The sequence below is a fragment of the Ascaphus truei genome, chromosome 5 (genome assembly GCF_040206685.1).
Source record: "Ascaphus truei isolate aAscTru1 chromosome 5, aAscTru1.hap1, whole genome shotgun sequence".
In the NCBI taxonomy this organism is placed as follows: Eukaryota; Metazoa; Chordata; class Amphibia; order Anura; family Ascaphidae; genus Ascaphus; species Ascaphus truei.
In genome coordinates this window covers 70,838,537-70,858,077 of record NC_134487.1, presented here as the reverse complement: position 1 = coordinate 70,858,077, position 19,541 = coordinate 70,838,537, and the positions used below count along the sequence as shown (strand labels likewise).

General features: G+C 35.6%; 1 protein-coding gene across 13 annotated transcripts in view; it reads left to right on the top strand.

The window, feature by feature from the left end:
- The window catches only part of FOXP2 (forkhead box P2), a 260,560-nt gene extending 245,276 nt beyond the window's left edge, over positions 1–15,284 (top strand). For 10 of the 13 annotated variants that reach the window (XM_075600002.1, XM_075600008.1, XM_075600010.1 and 7 more), the window contains 2 exons: positions 897–986; positions 12,456–15,284. In XM_075600002.1, the coding sequence (XP_075456117.1) occupies positions 897–986; positions 12,456–12,600 (235 nt within the window). In that variant the 3' untranslated portion in view covers positions 12,601–15,284. The remainder of the gene's footprint in view (positions 1–896; positions 987–12,455) is intronic. The other 3 variants (XM_075600011.1, XM_075600007.1, XM_075600009.1) reach the window with 1 other exon arrangement.
- Positions 15,285–19,541: the final 4,257 nt, after the last annotated feature.

Below are 19,541 nucleotides of genomic sequence, written 5' to 3'. Positions count from 1 at the left end.
TTAAAAAGAAATTAAACTTTGAATCAGGCGATTTTATACACTAAATTAAATAAACATGCTAAATTAAACAGTACAGAAAAAGTGATAATATATATGATGTGCAGATACCCAGTTCAATGTCAAAGGAACGTGTTAAACAGGCCACACTGCCATTTGACGTTTAAAGCCTGCATTACATTGCTACTGTATTATAGTGGTAGTATTATTATATATACTGTTTATAACAGCGTTCAGATTTTGAGTTACCCAAAAAGGATTAAATATAACTGATGACTAATACAACTCACCATGTATGTGTAAAAGTGTTCTTTCACATCAAAGCCAAGTGCTTAAGTAAAAATTCTAATCATACAAATAAAATCATTAAAAAATGTGATTAAAACTGTAAAAGAGAATTAATTAATGTGCAAGCAAAGCCCTTTTGCTGCTATAATCAAACGCAATACATTGCTATATTACTTTGGAATGTGTTGCATTCCTCATTTTATAGGTTTCAACATCATTATTGTGACTACTTTTAGTCTTAGGAGCTCTGGCACAGTATGCCAAAATACAAGCATTCAATGACAAACATGTTTGTATTCTCTCTTCCAACTTAAAACTACTTACTCAATATCTGCCTTTCTTGTGTTATGAATCTGAGTCATCTATTGTTTTAGGACAAACGATTTTCGCGTTTTGTGCATGAATTCTCTTTTGGCTTGCTTTGTCGCTGTGTTTTGTAATGTTTTAGGGTAAGAAACGTTTTAATTATGTGTTTTGTCTGTCAAGGTCATCTCAGCATTTTCCTTGTGTTTTTGCGGCTTCCAGGAGCACTATACTTCTTAGTCGTTGGCATGCTATTGCTGTATCTTTTCCCTTTTCCATTGTTCTAGTCCCTGTTGTTGCACTTACAGATCATTCAAGTTCCTTGTCACTCCTCTTGACAAAAGGATCATTCCAGTTCCCTGTCATTCCACTTTGAGATTGTTCCAGTGCCTACAACGGTGAGCCTATTATGCTTTAATGTGATTATGGGGTAGGAGGGAAAATGATAACGGCACCTCAGAAATGACTTAGAAGATAATAATATTTTGCATGTAAAGGAAATGGCATTTTGTTCTAGTATCAGAATGAAGAAACCCCAGTTACTTAAGACACAAAGGATAAGACAACAATAAAAAGGATAGGTGTATCTAATATGAAAGTGCACAATGAGAGAAAGGGGTTCCAGCCATAGATCTTACCTCAAAAGGCAAATTACTACAATACAGTGCAGGTAACCTCACCATATTCAAAATGTAGACATTAAATATATTTATAGTTATTTACTCTAAACATGAATGCAGTACCATATCAATTACAGTAGAGTATCACATGACTTTCAGACTATATCTTGGACTCTTATGGGGCCAATTCATTAAATTTCGATAATGTGAATGCAAATTGCCCGAAAACGGCATTCATTTTGATGTCATCGAAATCTGGCATTTTCGCTGTGTTCTTTAAGAATAATCTATGCATGAAAATTGCACGGCTTGACAATCTTGATTGCATGTGCTTTCACCCTGATCTGCTGCAATAACGTCCGGAAACTGTCAGTTAGCAATCCACCTCCTTCAGGTAGGTTGATATAGGGCTTTTGCTGGAGAGGAAGGATGTCAAATATATTTAAATGAGTATATTTCCTAGGTATGTCAGTTGTGTACACACATCTCCCCAAGGGAAGTATAGGTTAATGTATTTGGGGGTTTATTCCTCCCTCTCTCCCTCCCCCCGCACCCTTTTCCTTCTTCCTGAGGGAGGCGAGATTTCTGGCGATCCACAGCTTAATGAATAGCCCATTAATATGTCATTTTGCTAGTTGGCCTCCTTTGCATACACAATTTGCACTCTGCATTGAATTACATAGCTAGAAACCAAATTGTGTAAAAAAAACAAACCCTCAGTTTTTACCTTAAAATGCACTTATTAGAGTTTAATGAATAGGCACCTTAGACGTCGCTCCCCACTTTGTTCGGCATACTTTTTGTATCGTCTTTGCTTTCTGCCCATTTTTGTATCCGATTCTTCTTTTTAGCGATGTTTTTTTCCCTTTTATCTGTTACCTGTGTTTCATTCCCAGCTGTCTCCACCCATGAAACTAATCATGCTCATTTGTCTTGTCTGATGTCTGTTTCTACCCCTTTTGCACCTCCTTTTCCTAACCTATTAATTATTTTTTCTATTTCTCTGTGTGCAACTTCTTTGTCTGTCTACGCTCTCCTCCTTACCACCAATATGATATCTGACTCTTCCTTAAAAGACGGGAAGGAGAGAAAGTTGCCGCTTATGTTTGTTAAGGAGGACGAACAGGCAATTGAGCCTGTTCTAATTTTGGTGATTGATGTAATCATACAATAGGCGAACAGTGTGTGCATTCTTTAACCCTTTCGTTCCTTGTTGGCCGTACTGATGAAAGAAAACTAGCAGCTTGCCCTGAGAGATGTCTACAGGTTTCCATTTCTATGTAGAATTGACATCTACAGAAGCCACTTTTGAACTTTGTTAAAATTAAAGCCACAATCTGCTCTATTGATCATTTTTTTTTTTTTTTAAAAAGGGGGGTTTCTTCTTATCTTTTTACTATTGTAAAGTTCCTTTACTGGGGTTATTTTTGTTGTTGTTGAGAAATTGCTGAACATTTGCATTTTTGGGAACTTAAAATGGCCACTGCCATTCACACTCATGAAGACATCAGGTTTCCATGGTAACAGCTGATACTTGTGAAATAATAAATAGAACACTCAGCAAAAAAATGAAGATATTGACAAAAGAAAAATTAGAAATAGATCAGTGCAAAATGACCGATCATGGAGGATTGCTGCTTTGATGTGAACTTTTCAGAAGTAATTTATTTTCAGCGCACATTTCATAAATACATGAAATATCCTAATGTATCAGTTCATGTTTCTAAGTGTTAAGACACATTTCAATCTATATTTATTTAACTTATTATACACATAATTGTGTTTATCTTGTATTGTCCACTTTTTAATAATTATTTTCATACTGCAACATATACCCAAAACTTGGGTGCCAAAATAGCTTCAGATTTATGAAAGAAAGCTTCTATATTGCTTCTCTATACATGTTTCAATCAGACAAACCTGGCGCCGTTATTATACACCACTTTTTGCTCCAATTTTGCATGCAGGAGTCTTTGGGGATTATGTATTAAAGTTTCCTGGCTATATACTGTAATTGGGGACAAAAAAAAGCACAAGCTATATCAAAAGGAAAAAAAGCTCTCTTAAAAGCAATGAAAATGTTTTTTTCTTCAATAAATCTGATAATATTTTTTCCCCGCACTTTTTCAGCCAGGATACATTGGGAGTGATGGATCAAGGCAAATTTGGAACCAAATTGACACATGGAAGTCTATGGGGCTGATCCATCAAAGTGTCCCAGCTGCAAAAGTAGGCCAAAACTGGTGCAAAAAACTGCACCAAATTTATCAATCAAAAAAAATCCCATTGAATGCAATGGGAATTTTGCCTTGATGAATTTGGTGCAATTTTTTTGGTCCAATTTTGTCCCGCTTTTGCAGCCTTGAGACTTTGATACATCACCCCCTATGCGTCAAGGTACGTTTGGAGCAAAACTGGGGCATTATCAAACTTCACCTAAGCATCAAAGCATTTTGCTCCAATTTTCCCAATTCTGCCCCAGCTTGCTACTCGGGGACTGTCAGGAGGAGGAGTTGAGGAGGAGTTGCATGGTGCACAGATTAGAATGAGATGTATCACAGTCTTCATCTCTCTGCCATTCTCTTTGCGTTTTATGTATTTCAATCCACCACGTCTGAAGTGGCATAAATGTCACATACTGCATGAGATGTAAGAAACCATTGATACAAATGCCGCAGTTCTCCTCTGTGCTTCCAAACACACTTTTCTCTATGTATATGGGGTCTATGTAACAAGGCAAAGTGATGCAATTGTGTGGCAAAAGAGTTGCTGTTACATACAGAATTTTTTTGTTGTTGGTATATATGGTGAAGATTTTTTGCCCCACTTCTGCCCCGATGCATATACCCCATATTATTTAATTTTCACAGGAAATGTTCAATGCTTCCAAAAAAACCTATGTTCGCACTTTCTTTACGTCGATACCTATCCCCCTTTGACATAATGGTCTGGAGCAAATGTATCAAAGCAAAAGTGCTGCAATTCTGGGACAAAAACATGCTTAGATGTATTAAAGAACAAAATCTTATTGATTTAAATGGGATTTTTGTTTTAAAACATGTGGTGCAGTTTTGCTCCCCAGAAGTGCACCATTTTATACATACATACCTTTGTTTTTAATTACCAAAGTCTCCTGACTTCAAATCTGAAACATTATTGGAACAAAAAAAGACTCCAGAATTATAGGAAAAAAATGTATTGCTTTTTTCTTATAATAAATCAAGCAGTGTTTCTGTGCGCTGGTTTTGCCACCGTTTTGCAGCCAAACTTTGTTAAATTAACCCCATACAATACAGTTAAAATAACATCTCCAAGATTTTTAATCATGCACTGACTTTATCCTGGCAGCGTGTTGTAGGTAAAATGGGATCACATTAAAACAAGTATAGAAATGAACATTTCTTATTGTTTGTTTCCTTTTTATTAAACCATTACAAATTAATTGTGTAACAGTTGCATTCAACATATTGGATATTCATGTAAAGCATTTTTTGGAAAACCACAATTCATTGATTCGCCGTTATGAACTTAAGTAAAACAGTTATTAGTTGTTTGAAATATACATTTATTTTCACGTTCTGGGTCTTCAATCTATTGCAACTCCAGCAGAAATTAATACATCTGTAAGCAATGTGTGAACGAGCAACATCAACTGGTTGTACTTGCAAAGTAATCTTTAAGTGCCATGCATATAGGGCTGTGTATCCACAGGTAATAGGTTTTTAGGAGTAGTTAAAGCATACTCTGCATTTACTTAAGATTTTCACATAACACTATATGGTGCAATTATTGGAAATCTAAACTTTGTGAAATGTTTTCATATTGCAGCCAGATATTTATGAGGTGTAACTTTATACTGCATAATGCAGGACTTCAATCCCGGGATTTGGGTAAATACCTTTTGCATCTGACATCATGGGAACAATATTTCCTGGATATCCATGTTATGGCTGTGTTCTTTATTTTTCTAAATCTAGTAGTAAATCTGACAAACTTTAATTTTAAAGAGTTTTCTGATGTTTTCTTTTTTCCTGCCCGAGGCTAGGTCAGAATTGTCTGAATCCATTTACCTTGTGATCCCTAACAGCTGTCACATCTAAATATCTTTAAGAAAGTTCATGTTATGTTTGATTTAAACCCCAGTCATACAGGAAAAAAGCATATGCACATGATTATAGAAGTGTGGCCATATACATTATTGTCATGCATATTCATAAAAGCTCTTTTGTTTCATACACTGCATCCTCTCTTCTAGGTAAATCCTTATTGCAAGAGCAAATTGTTTTATAGGGTTATTTGAGCAGTTATTATGCAGTTATTGATTACTGACCTGTAGCTAGACATTTCCCCTAAACTATACTGAATATGCAAAGTGAGAATATGTAATAGACAGGTAGAGTTATTTTTCTGTGCACATAAAAGCTTTTAAAAAATAAAACAAAATACACGTGCACATAACTCGGGTCTTTTTCTTTTCTTCCTTCTTTACCTCTTTCCGTCCACTTGGTACCAATTTCTTCCCCTCCACATTCATTTCCCCTGTCTCATACAATTAGAAATACACAACCTTAGCACCCACAGTATTATATATCTATATATTTGTCTCCAACCAAAGCATTATTTTCCCTCTCACTTTGCATCCCCCTTCTTATGATTTATCCTATGTCCCTTGCTCTGCACACCAAATCTCCTCCTTCACACCCCCAAGCATTTTCCCTCCTCTTTCCTTCTGTCTCTCTATGCACCATGTTTTCTCCTCTCTTCTACCTTGCACACCGTTACCCTCCACCATTATTCCCCCATCTATGAACTGTATTTTTTGACACCCTAAGGCAAGAAGAAACCAATGTTTTATTACACTGTGTACATACATTTATACAAAATCCAAGAGGAAGCATCATAGAGCGTAAAGTTCACCCAACAGAACCCATAACCTATGCATTTTTGAGCTTTGTATAATTATTTAACAGAAATAATTTTGCATGCCACTGCTTTTTGGCTTTCTTCTATTCAAAAATGTCTGACAAAACTGGCACCTCTTAGAGACAATGGAGTCTATTAACCAACATTTCCTGGATGCAAAACTGGAAGAAAAACCAGTGCACAAACACAGATGGTGAACAGAATCACCTAGATCCCTATAAGCACGCACTCATAGTGCACTAGTACAAGGATAATTATCCATTATACCTTGTACTAGTGCACCATGAGTGCGTGCTTACAGGGATCTAGGTGACTCTGTTCACCATCTGTGTTTGTGCTCTCTCTCCTCCCTACACACCTGGAACCTATAAATACTTTGTATGTCTTAGGTATTGAGCGATAACCTGATCGTTGTATATTCAGAGAAACCAGTGCACCATATTTATTGAAGAAAATGGAATTTCATAGAAAATAATAGGAACATTGGAAGGATGTTGATCCAGGGAGTAATCCGATTGCCAGTTCTTGGATTCAGGAAGGAATTTATTCTTACCTTTATGAGATATCATTGGATGATATGTCACTGGGGTTTTTTTTTTTGTCTTCCTGGGGATCAATAAGTAAGTATAGATGTTGGATAAAGTATCTGTTGTCTACATTTAGCATAGGTTGAACTTGATGGACTCATGTCTTTTTTTCAACCTCATCTACTTTGTAACTATGTAATAGGATTTTTCCCTTTAATAAATATGGTGTCTTTCTTTTTTGCTTTGGTTTTGCCCGGGTTGCAGGGAGACTTTAGTGAATATTCTGAACACATGATACATAAAGCTTGGCCCCCTGCAGACGCACATACCAGAACTCCCTCCTACTGTCTCTGTACATTCTCCCTACCTACCAATGAGACTGTAAGCTCCTCGGGGCAGGGACTCCTCTTCCTTAATGTTACGTTTATGTCTAAAGCACTTATTCCCATGATCCGTTATTTATATTATCTGTTATTTATTTGATTACCACATGTATTACTACTGTGAAGCGCTATGTACATTAATGGCGCTATATAAATAAAGACATACAATACAATAACCCCCAGTAAGAATTATTTCAGTTTACATTCATTGTAATAGTACCCACGTCCCAAATAAATATTAGCTAAAGCCCTTTATTACGGAAACCTCCCAGTAGGGCACCTGAAGTTCAGTTTGTATTATTAATATACTTCAGGAAGGGGTGTGGGTGTAGAAATACTGATAGGTGGTATTGTTTAATATATATGTAATAAGAGACATATGTTGATGAGGTGCAATTTGTAACTGAAATAACAGCTACATCTAGCATGATTTTTCTTATCAAGAAAAGATGTCCACAGTATTTTTTTTTAACAGTACATGCCTTCATATCAAAGTGATTATCGTGTTTTATCAATTCCCTTTTTTTATGTTCTTACGGTATCTGTTCAATTGCATGGGCTGTCATGCTAATGATATTTATTCTGCTTGTAGATTTCATGGGTGAATATTTCTGTTATCTAAGGGGAAGAATGCAAACTAGATTTTTGTATCCACAAATGTATTTTATGTATATGTATGTAATAAACATGTACATCTAAGTCAGTGTTTTGACATTTGCTCCAGATAAAGATGCTGATATTTTTGTATTATTCAGTAGCTCAGGCTGCCACATTTTTGTTCGACATGAAACCCCAATTCTTAACACTGTAGAATATATAAATATGTATTAGATACATAGGTGCAGTTACAGTATGATCTTTTTAATTTGTATGCCACTAAGAATGCATCGGAGACGCACTGCATATACACAATTACTATGTAACATAACTGAAGTTGCAGTCGATTTTCTTACATCAATATGTTTTATTTGCATTGCATGCTTCAGACAGATTTACTAAGCGAGACAAGTGGCTTTGTTTATTCTAATGATGTTTACTGCAATGTTGGTAGTGCAAGCAAAACTATTTCGACTGTCCAGTAAATCTTATCCACTAGAGTGGTCTGCAATGGATTAATTTGCATGCCTCGGTAATAGCAAAGTTATCTAATACAGTACTAATATATATATATATATATATTACTCTTAGATATGTGGCAATATGTATCTACCGTGTCTGTCCTTTAAATGTACATACCAAAATTTAAAGAGCACAGTGGAAAGGCAAAAAATAGATTCTTATTTGATCGTATGTTAAATAGTGTTCCAGAGGTTGATAATGATGGCGTGGGAGTGGAGGAGCTAGCAATGAGCTGGGGAGGGATGTGGGCAGTGATATAAGACACTATACAATATGTCATGAAACTAGTAGGCAATTTAAAACATAGATATGGTTTAAAACATAGATTTTGTATGAATGGCACCTATCCTAAACTTGGGTTATTTTTAGAGAAGTTGGCATATGTGAGGAGTTAACCTTTCATTTTGATAGCATAGTACTGTCAATGCAATCTATCCCACAAATTACAGAATGATGCACACACAATACTTTCTGAAACTAATATATGCGCTTACAAACCAAAATGAATTTCCCCAAGAGCCCGTAGATATCAGTCTGGGATTTGTGATGTTATTTGTGGCCACAAATGATCCAAGTAGCTGTGTAGTGTATTAAGAATCGTCACTATCCTTTTTGACATCTTTTTCTTAGGGTATATGTATGTAAAACCTTTCCTCTTCCCCAGCATAAAATACCCAGTGAAATATGGAAGAGGACAGTTTTTCACTGTTCCCAGAGGAAAACTAAAAGACTGAAGCTGTACATATACAATAAATAAAAATTGTAGACTGTTTTGATATACAGTATGTTGCTAAGAAGCACTGGGCTTTTGAGGTACTATGCTGGAGCAGGCACTATCCAGCCTTATTGAAATGCTATGATTTGCTGTTGGCACTGCTTAATGAATACTCCCTGAAGATCTAATTTACCCATAATGTGGTCATTTAAATCAATTTCAATATATTACAGCATTAAACATGGTTCATATATCACCTTTAAAACAAGTCCTATTTTTGAATAACACAAAGTAAATGGCCAAAGAGGGTAGTGATGACTTGCATTATTTGGGGTATGAAGGTAGTTAGATCATACTTTTCTTGAAACAATTTCTGCTTACTTTATCCAACCAGATATATTCTCGCTGAAGTTCATTAAATAAAGCATTTTATATTTCACTCCATCGTGTGAAATCTATGATGCAGTAAAGGTATAAACAATGTCATTATTTATTTCACTAACCCGCTTTTTGTTTTTTACATTTAGTTTTGAGCGAGTTAAAAATGCCCGTTTCTTGTGAAGTTTTATAGAGACTTTCATTTGCTTCTTTATTTAAATGTTATTTTGTTCTGTAGTTGAATCTGTAGATAATTTAAAATCAATCAAGCAGTATTTCCATTTAGTTTGCTGGAGTTGTGGTGCACATCCAAGCAAAGCAACTTCCCTAGGTTGTACAGATGTAGTTGGAGCATAGCTAATATGGTTTGTGTCGCCATAAAGAATGATAATACACCTTATTTCATTACAATACACGGCTAATGACGTTATTTGCATCCCCAGCATATCTGTGCATGATTGCTGGTAATAATCCTGTCATAATATGCAAGTGTCTCATTCCAATTGCAGCAATGAATTCAAAGATACATAGTACACATTTATTTCTGACTTTATAATGCTTGCTACTCATTAAACACTAAATGACTCATCCAGACATCTTAATACAGCGTAAAGTGACTGAGAGAACTAATAATTTTTCTCGCTTTTTCAAACCACACAAGCGTGTTACTGATTTATAATTAATGCAAATTAAAGCTGTAAGCTATGTTTTTCACATTAGGAAAAGGCTTAGCTATGTTTTATGACTGCCACGACCTTGTGTGGTGTAGACTCATTTGTCTCTCTTTAATATTTTTAAGTACATATCTCTAGGATTGTTTGTTACCATATGATAAATATGTGACAGTACTTTTTAGAAGCCTTTCTTTGTCATAAAGCTCAAGGGGGCCCTCTTATACCAAAATAAATATACATCCCTACATAATCTTTCATGTGGAGTTAATTGTTTAGGGAAATCATATTTACCGTGTTACTGTAGAAGTACAGTAAACATTACAGTTTCTGGTTTTTTGCTGTACAAAGCTTTACAGTGTAAAACATGTTTTGTTTCTTGTCATTTGTTTAGTCTTTAAAGCCCCAATTTTAACTGCTCCATTTTTTCAATGTTCTACCATAATAAGGATCAGCAAAAGAGTAAAGAGCAATTTCATTTTTTTTATATAGCACAGCAGCGAAAAGTTTAACTTTTTTATGTTGTAGCCACAAAATTGTAGATGACTTCTGCATTTCAGCATTTATAAAGCCCTGTGTTTTTAAAAGCGAATAATTTACGTACGCCAAATAAGAGAAAAAAGCAACCGCCTCCCCAATAAGGTTTGAATAATAAGTTATTTTGCAATGAATATTAAAGCAATCTGTACCTTTTAAAATTCAAAGTTACTTCTTTCATTGAAGAGTGTAGCCCAAGAGATGGCTGGCAGGTTCAGTCACTTTCTAATGCAAAAAGTACTTGATAAGGATTTTTTTTTTTTCCTCACAGTGATTCCCTGATGCATCTAATATGTCAAAAATAATTAGGTTTTGGCAGATTTATCATTGCAGCACAAGCCTTTCCTTGAGTAGGGCCTGGATCATGTTAAGCCTTGTTTGTGTGTGACAGCATTATCATTCTAGTTAGTTGCCGACTTCCCCATCACTCTGTTGTGTTTGGGAAATTTCCCACCTCAACTTGTGTTCCTCACCAGTGTTTTTCTTCATTTATTGACAGTCGGTAAAGATATTCATTAATTTAGAGTTAAAAACATGTATCATCATGTCTTGCTGAACTGCTGGGCTGAAGTTGATTAATGGCAAAGCCTTGCTGCAGGTTTTCCTCTTGAGAAGCAGCACACTAGCCCTGCATATTAATAAGAGATTGTGGTTTCTATTAACAAGATAAAAAAAAAAAGCAGGTCTTCTCTTGCTTCAGGGGTAAAGGGGATGAATTTTTTTTTGATTATTTGTATATAATATTTTTTTTCTTGCCAGGTGCTGCCATAACCTTCATAGCTTTTCTCGGAGCATGGTGACCTTAATAATATTGTTTTGTGGGGGGAAAACTTTAGGGCAGTATCATAATAAATGCCACATTTCAAAATGTCATTATAATCAAGAATTTATACATTCGACATGGGCTCAACTTGAAACTAATAAATGCATATGCAGCTCTGCTTAATATTTATTCTATTTTTCTCAATATAAAAAAAAGACATAACAGGCCTTTACTGCTTTCAACAGAATTTTGATTTTGTTTAAGAATTGAGTTTATTCATGGGAGGTTCACCTTTCAATGTCTTCAGCTGAATCCTTGCTGGGCACATTTTGTCATAAAGCAGGAATACTTACACATACAATCTACCATCCCTCTGTTTTTGGTGTCACTCTAAAACACAGAACATTCACGTGCAAATTAAGTTATTTCAATTTTGGAGTGAAAGGGAACACTGTTAGCTACACCTGATAAGTAAATCTACAAAAACATGTTTTGCAAATTGTATTATACGGATCATAGCTCAAATATAAAGGGGGGGGGAAACAAAAACACTTAAAGGAACATATTGACAAAAGTGTGCTAGTTATTATCACAAGTTACTAGGAATTGAAGTAAATGGCTGCTAACATGCGATAATATCAATCACATGTAAGTGAATACACTCCACGGGCTCATAAAACACAGAATGTATCATACAGTATATATTTCCCTCCCTGTGTACACCTTCCACAGATCAAAAGGAAAACGCAAAATGATGTCCCTGCAAATGTGGCACATATGTTTTAACAACCTTGGCTTATGGTTGCAGTTTAATGATGGTTTAAGAATTTTTCTCTCATTATGACAAATGAGTAGTTTTCTTCAAATGGTTTACTTGTCTCAATAAACCCATACAGTATGTTATTATGCTTTTATTCATCTGAATTATATTAATATCATTAATGTGGGATTGCTAGTTAGTGTGTATTGTATACATTTAATTACTCTACATAAGTTAATGAGAAACTGCTTTTGCATACGTTTGGGGCACCTACCTGTCAGTGAATTGCTACATTGAGTTAATTTCTGCAGAACACAAACAATAGAAAAATGACTCAACAATTATATATGTTTTTTTAGGTTAGTTACCTTTGAACAGATCAAAACAATGTAAAAAGGTATATTCAGATAATGTAATTAATTGGACATTAACGTAGTAATACCACTGTTGAAATTATACTTTGTGTTTCAGACATTCTATTCATGTCAAGGAAGAGCCAGTGATTGCAGATGATGAAGACTGCCCAATGTCCTTGGTCACAACAGCAAACCACAGTCCAGAATTGGAAGAAGACAGAGAGCTTGAGGAAGAGCCATTGTCTGAAGATCTGGAATAAAAAGTGACTTGAGAGACCTCAAATGAAGGGACATAGCACTGACCTTCACAACCACTCCACAACCATGAAATTTTGACAGATTTTTACTGTGACTATTTATTACGCATGGATAATGGAGACAGACCTAAAGGAACTTGTTAAACCAGCCCTTTGGGATTCAACACAACAGGCAACTTGCTTGTTATCTTCTTTTTTTAAGACAAAAACTGATTTTCTTGAAAAAAAACTGTTCTTTATATAATGGCTTGCCCATTTAAAATATGGCTCAAAATGGTTCATGAAATGACTGAATATGAGGATACATGTTAGAAAGCAAACGGCCTCATATACTGCCAAAAATAGTGTTAGTTTCATCAATGTGAATCTCAAGCATACAGTAGGTATAATGTTAGAAACAATTGCTGGTCAAGTTCAACTTGTTGCTATTGTTTTTAATTTGCACAGGAGTAGAATCAGAAATTAGTATCACTGCTTGTTCTAGCGGAACTCAAAAAGCAAACAAGAACATTTGTTTTTTTTTATGTTGGTGCCACCAACTGTAAATGACATTAGTTATTATAAAACACAGTAATTAGACTGTTGCAACCATCTAAAAACCTTAGGCTTCCAGTCTGTGCTGTTAGTGGTAAGTTGTAAAGTGCAATCCTAAACTAACATTGTCTGTGCAAGCGCCATAGAAACATTTGCATATCTGCATATATCTTACAACTGTACTATTTACCTCCTTGTGATAAAGCTTTGTCTACCTGCAAACACAGTCAAAGGCTACAGCTGCAAACCAAAGCCAACTCTAACAATGGCCAATAGCTCAACGACAGAAGCAGCCACATGCTTTGGTCAGCCTTCTGTAACTTTAATTAGTACAAAGGAACCTTTCCATGAACTACCTGCTGTTTTCTGATGACCTCTGGGATCCTTTCATTTAGCCCTATACAAAGAAACAAATATGAAAAATTTAATTGAGTTACAGTATATTCTTCTGAGGCCAAAAGCCACTCTAAATATAGCAAAGATTTGCTTTCATGTAAAGCAAAGGTGAGAACAATGTCTCCAGTGGAAGTTACAATAGAAAGCAACAAAATGTGGATCACCGACCAAAACATATATGTACTTGATACAAATGCAGACTGCATATTGTTATATATAAAACATTGTGGTTTTTATTTTACTTCCCATACAGTCAGTTGTTTTCCGTGGTGAATACATGTTGTTAGAATGTCTTGTACTGTATGGTCTTTACCTGTTGTGTACTATTTTTTATAGTCTTAAGTTATAATTAAAAAAAAAAAATGTAGGAACCAAACATAAAAGGTCTAGTAAAGCCAAAAATTAATTTCATATTGATTTAAAGTGAGCTAGATAAGTTTTTACACTGAAAGCAAAGATATAGCAATTGTAGACCATGGTATTTATTTTCAGTCAAACCAAAGTAACATATAATTCTGCCTCTGCTTATACGGGATATTAACACTAACAATACACTCCCTTTTGAAGACTTGCACAGGCCAAATTGTTGGAATGCTGGTTTTCTGGACAACTCCAAACCCAAAAATGTTACAATTCTTTATCGTGTCTTTGAAAATAGCATAGTCAGATGTTTGCTTAAAACCTAGAAACTTTACATGTTGCTTTTCATGTGCTGTGCCAAGTCTTGATACTCTCCCCCAACCAAGGGACCTCATAACCTAATTATGGTTATTGCTTTACAAACAGTTTTTGACAGAAGGTGGCTGCTAGAGCTTAACATATGCACCAGTTCCATGTGATGGAGCTGGTTCTTGCAAACTAAGCTCATCATTTATTCTTTGCTGGAGTCAGCAAATAAACTTAAAGATATACACAGTCATCTATCATGCCAAATAGAAGGACACAACGGCTTTCAAAAGGGTTTCCCCACTTACCCAAAAGGCTTTCTGAAAGCTTCTACCTCTGCACAAAAGAAAAAAAAATTAGAACAATTATGGCAGATAACATTAATCGTCAGAACGTCACAGTAACTGCTACTTTTCATGATGCTGGTCTTTTGGTCATGATCTACATGATCAACAGAAGGCTAAACTTCCTAGAATCTGATGAACATGTCACATTACTTAAGATTGTCCTGAGTCGTAAAGGAAAACATTGTAAGGATAAGCTGAAAGGGGCAATCAGTCTTCATATGTGTGTCCACCTAGGTAGTTTCAAGTTAATGTGGTAACTGCACCATCAAGAAAGTGGCCAAAGACTACAATGCTAAAGTATGCATACCTCAGTTACAAAACGTTTGAAAGGAAGTCTCAGCCACAGAATGCATATACCTGTAGAGTTTTGCATGGGTTTTGTATAAATACAATTACAAATAGCTGCTTGCACATTATACCAGAAAAACCTCCAAAACTGCAGTTGCTTTGAAATTAGATGTTAGGTTTTTTGGGGTTTTCTGAGATGCTTGGTCTGTATTTTGATAATTGTGCATATTATGTAAAAATGTTGGTGGACCCATAAATGACCAGACTTTTTCTAAGAAAAATGTTGCTTTAATGCATTTCATGAATTTTTACTCTTATATCATTGCTTGCTAGTAATAGCAAACCTGCTTTTCCGCTCTGCTTTGCGTAGCTATTGTAAGGCTTTGAACTAATGTATGTATTTATTGCTTGAACTTCTGTGCATACCGTATAAAGCATAATGTCTGACAATTTAAATGGCTCATGTATTCTTGCTTCTATCATACGCTGATGATGGGAAACCATTATCTTTTGTATGCAGCCAATTTTAACTAGCACAAACATCTGTTTCTGTATTGGTGGAATATACCTGTTTATTTATCTTTTTTGAGGTAAACTAATTTTTTTTTTATACTTTTTCATTACCGTGTACTGTGTTCATACCTTGAATTCTCTGAAGTTAGAAGTCATGGTTGAATTGTAACAGCTGTTATTCGTTCTGTATTCATGGCTTTCACTGCTGAATAAAATAAAGGAGCAAACCTAGGATTTGAAAGAAAACTGTCTACCTCTAACACCAGGGAGTTACCAGATTTTTATTTTACATAGTTTTGTCTACAAAAACAAAATTGCTTAAACCTAGTGGGTTTGCGGCTTACATTATATATAGTTGCATTCATGACACTTGTACTGTTTAAAAATCAATTACATTTCCATGTGACTGTTACAAGTATTATGTAGAATTACTTCTGAGTTATCTTTTGCAAAGACATGGAGGAAGCTATCATAGTCATTCTACACCCACAGCTACTTAACTTCATAAACATCATTTCTAATTGAGGGAGTCAGAAGCACAGGTAGGAATTTATCTACTGAACCACTTAAAAAGAAACCATTTTTAAATATATTAACATTGGTCACATTCACTTGAAGCTGTTGTAAATGTCTTCACATTAGTATCTATACTTAAAATATTACATGCTAAAAGTGTGAACGTTGATATTTGCTTTATTTTTATTTTTTTTAATCTTGTTTTCTTGTACCATATACAGTAGCTACTATAAAACGTAACACTCATTTTACATTGTTGGTATTATTGTTCAAATAATTAGAATATTTCATCAACTAAATCCTATTGAGTTAAAAAAGGATGTACATTTTTACTATATGTATAAACAATATTTCTGAACTGTTGGATGTAAACATGTATATGAAACCATTTCATTCACTTGCTTACATTTCTGGAATTAAAATAAAAATAAAATATCTAAATCTTTTGACCCAATTACTATCAACAGATTTTAATTCTTTCTAATCTCAGTCCCCAAATAAATACTGTCATGATTATATATCATTTAAAATCTTTCATGCAGACCGTCACATTTGTGCCAAACCGCTAATGCAGTAATCAGTAAAAGTGATCAGAGGTTCTCAACTCCAGTCCCCAACCAGTCAGGTTTTAAAGATATCCGCTGCAGTACAGGTGGTTCAGTCAGTTGACTGATCCAGTGATTGAGCCACCTGTGCTGAAGCAGGGATACCCTGAAAACCTGACCTGTTGGGAGGTCTTGTTGGGGGGTTTTGAGGACTGGAGTTGAGAACCCATGATCTAACTGCATATTTATGTACGTTTGTCACCACATGTCACCAAAAGATTTGGTATATCCAAAGTTTAACAAATTCTTCAAAATGCAGGTCTCTTCTAGGAGAGAGGTACAAAGTAGAGCTCTACTTCCAAGTTCATAATACAATTCTTAATTTATTGTGACAGTCAAGAACAGAGTATTAACAACACTTCAGGCCCCATATGGACCTTTCATCAGGTACATAGTAACACACAAAGCACCAAAACCACAGGGGGTGACAATTGATTGTAAAAACACACACACACACACACACACACACACACACACACACACACAGTGGTGTGAAAAAGAAAGTACACCCTCTTTGAATTCTATGGTTTTACATATCAGGACATAATAACAATCATCTGTTCCCTAGCAGGTCTAAAAATTAGGTAAATACAACCTCAGATGAACAACAACACATGACATATTACACAGTGTCATGATTTATTTAACAAAAATAAAGCCAAAATGGAGAAGCTATCTGTGAAAAACTAAGTACACCTTATGATTCAATAGCTTGTAGAACCACCTTCAGCAGCAATAACTTGAAGTACAGTAATCGTTTTCTGTTTGACTTTATCAGTCCCTCACATCGTTGTGGAGGAATTTTGTCCCACTCTTCTTTACAACGTTGCTTCAGTTCATTGAGGTTTGTGGGCATTTGGTTATTCACAGCTCTCTTAAGGTCCAGCCACAGCAGTTCAATCGGGTTGAGGTCTGGACTTTGACTGGGCCATTGCAACACCTTGATTCTTTTCTTTTTCAGCCATTCTGTTGTAGATTTGCTGGTGTGCTTGGGATCATTGTCCTGTTGCATGACCCATTTTCGGCCAAGCTTTAGCTGTCGAACAGATGGCCTCACATTTGACTCTAGAATACTTTGGTATACAGAGAAGTGCATGGTCGACTCAATGACTGCAAGGTTCCCAGGTCCTGTGGCTGCAAAAACAAGCCCAAATCATCACCCCTCCACCACCGTGCTTGACAGTTGGTATGAAGTGTTTGTGCTGATACGTGGCACTGTGCATTATGGCCAAACATCTCCCCTTTGGTCTCGTCTATCCAAAGGCCATTGTTCCAGAAGTCTTGTGGTTTGTTCAGATGCAACTTTGCAAACCTTAGCTTTGCTGTCATGTTCTTTTTAGAGAGAAGAGGCTTTCTCCTGGCAACCCATCCAAACAAACCATACTTGTTCAGTCTTCCTCTAATTGTACTGTCATGAACTTTAACATGCTAACTGAGGCCTGTAGAGTCTGAGATGTAAGTCTTGTTTTCTTTGCAGTTTCTCTGAGCATTGCACAGTCTGACCTTGGGGTGAATTTGCTAGGACATCCACTCCTGGGAAGATTGGCAATTGTCTTGAATGTTTTCCACTTTTGAATAATCTTTCTCACTGTTGAATGATGGACTTTAAATTGTTTGGCAATGGCCTTCCCAGATTGATGGGCAGCAACAATTGCTTCCCTAAGATCATTGCTGATGTCTTTCCTCCTTGGCATTGTGTTAACACACCTGAACGCTCCAGACCAGCAAACTGCGAAAACTTCGGCTTTTATAGAGGTGGTCACACACTTGCTGATGATCAATTGATCAAGGGCATTTGATTAGCAGCATCTGTCTGCTACTTAGCATCTTAATTCCTATGGAAGCAGTAAGGGTATACTTAGTTTTTCACACATACTGTAGCTTCTCCATTTTGGCTTTATTTTTGTTAAATAAATCATGACACGGTGTAATATGTCATGTGTTGTTGTTCATCTGAGGTTGTATTTACCTAATTTTTTGACCTACTAAGGAACAGATGATTGTTATTATGTCCTGATATGTAAAACCATAGAATTCAAAGAGGGTGTACTTTCTTTTTCACATCACTGTATCTTTTCTGAGATTGGCAAAACATACAAAGAGGTGCCCTGTTTCAGAAGAGAATGTTTAAGCCATACATACTGTAATAAAAACATTTGTGCATACATTTGTACAATAATACACGATTTCCTGCCACAGTGAAATTTGAAGTTTAAGTGGTGATATGATCTTGCTGATACTGTATGTTGTAAGGTTCCATTCTTGCATATCAGGATGACTCTCTTGGTACTCCCAATTATTAATAAGCATAATTTAGGACTTACAGTGCATTGCATTACTATTATAAATTACAAATTATGTCTTGAGTTTATAATATACTGTACAAATTTGTCTCTTCCGAAATTTTTTAACTATTATAAAGAAACTACTGAAGTGGGGAGAATGCAGAGTCAGGCAATATGCAACTGTGACAGCTACATGTTAATTGTAGGATGCACCTCTATCTTAACCTCATTAACTTGTTAACAATAACTCGCACAGGACACAAGTACACAAATATAAGTTGGTGGTAAGGCATTAGCCCACTTTATTAACATACTGTAATAGCTTACATGAACATTAAATATCCACCTTATAAATTAACCCCTCTGCTGCCAGCCAGAGATCTATACAAAATACAATTGGCTCCACCCCAACCAGGAACCTAAACTTATAACACCATAACCAACAATTTAACCATACTTTACCAAACAGATCTAAATTCACAAAAGCATTAGTAAGACCACACCTTGAATATGGAGTACAATTTTGGGCACCAATCCTAAGAAAAGACATGGAACTAGAGAGAGTGCAGAGAAGAGCCACCAAATTAATAAAGGGGATGGACATTCTAACTTATGAGGAGAGGCTAGCTAAATTAGATTTATTTACATTAGAAAAGAGGCGTCTAAGAGGGGATATGATAACTATATACAAATATATTCAGGGACAATACAAGGAGCTTTCAAAAGAACTATTCATCCCACGGGCAGTACAAAGGACTCGGGCCATCCCTTAATGTTGGAGGAAAGGAAATTTC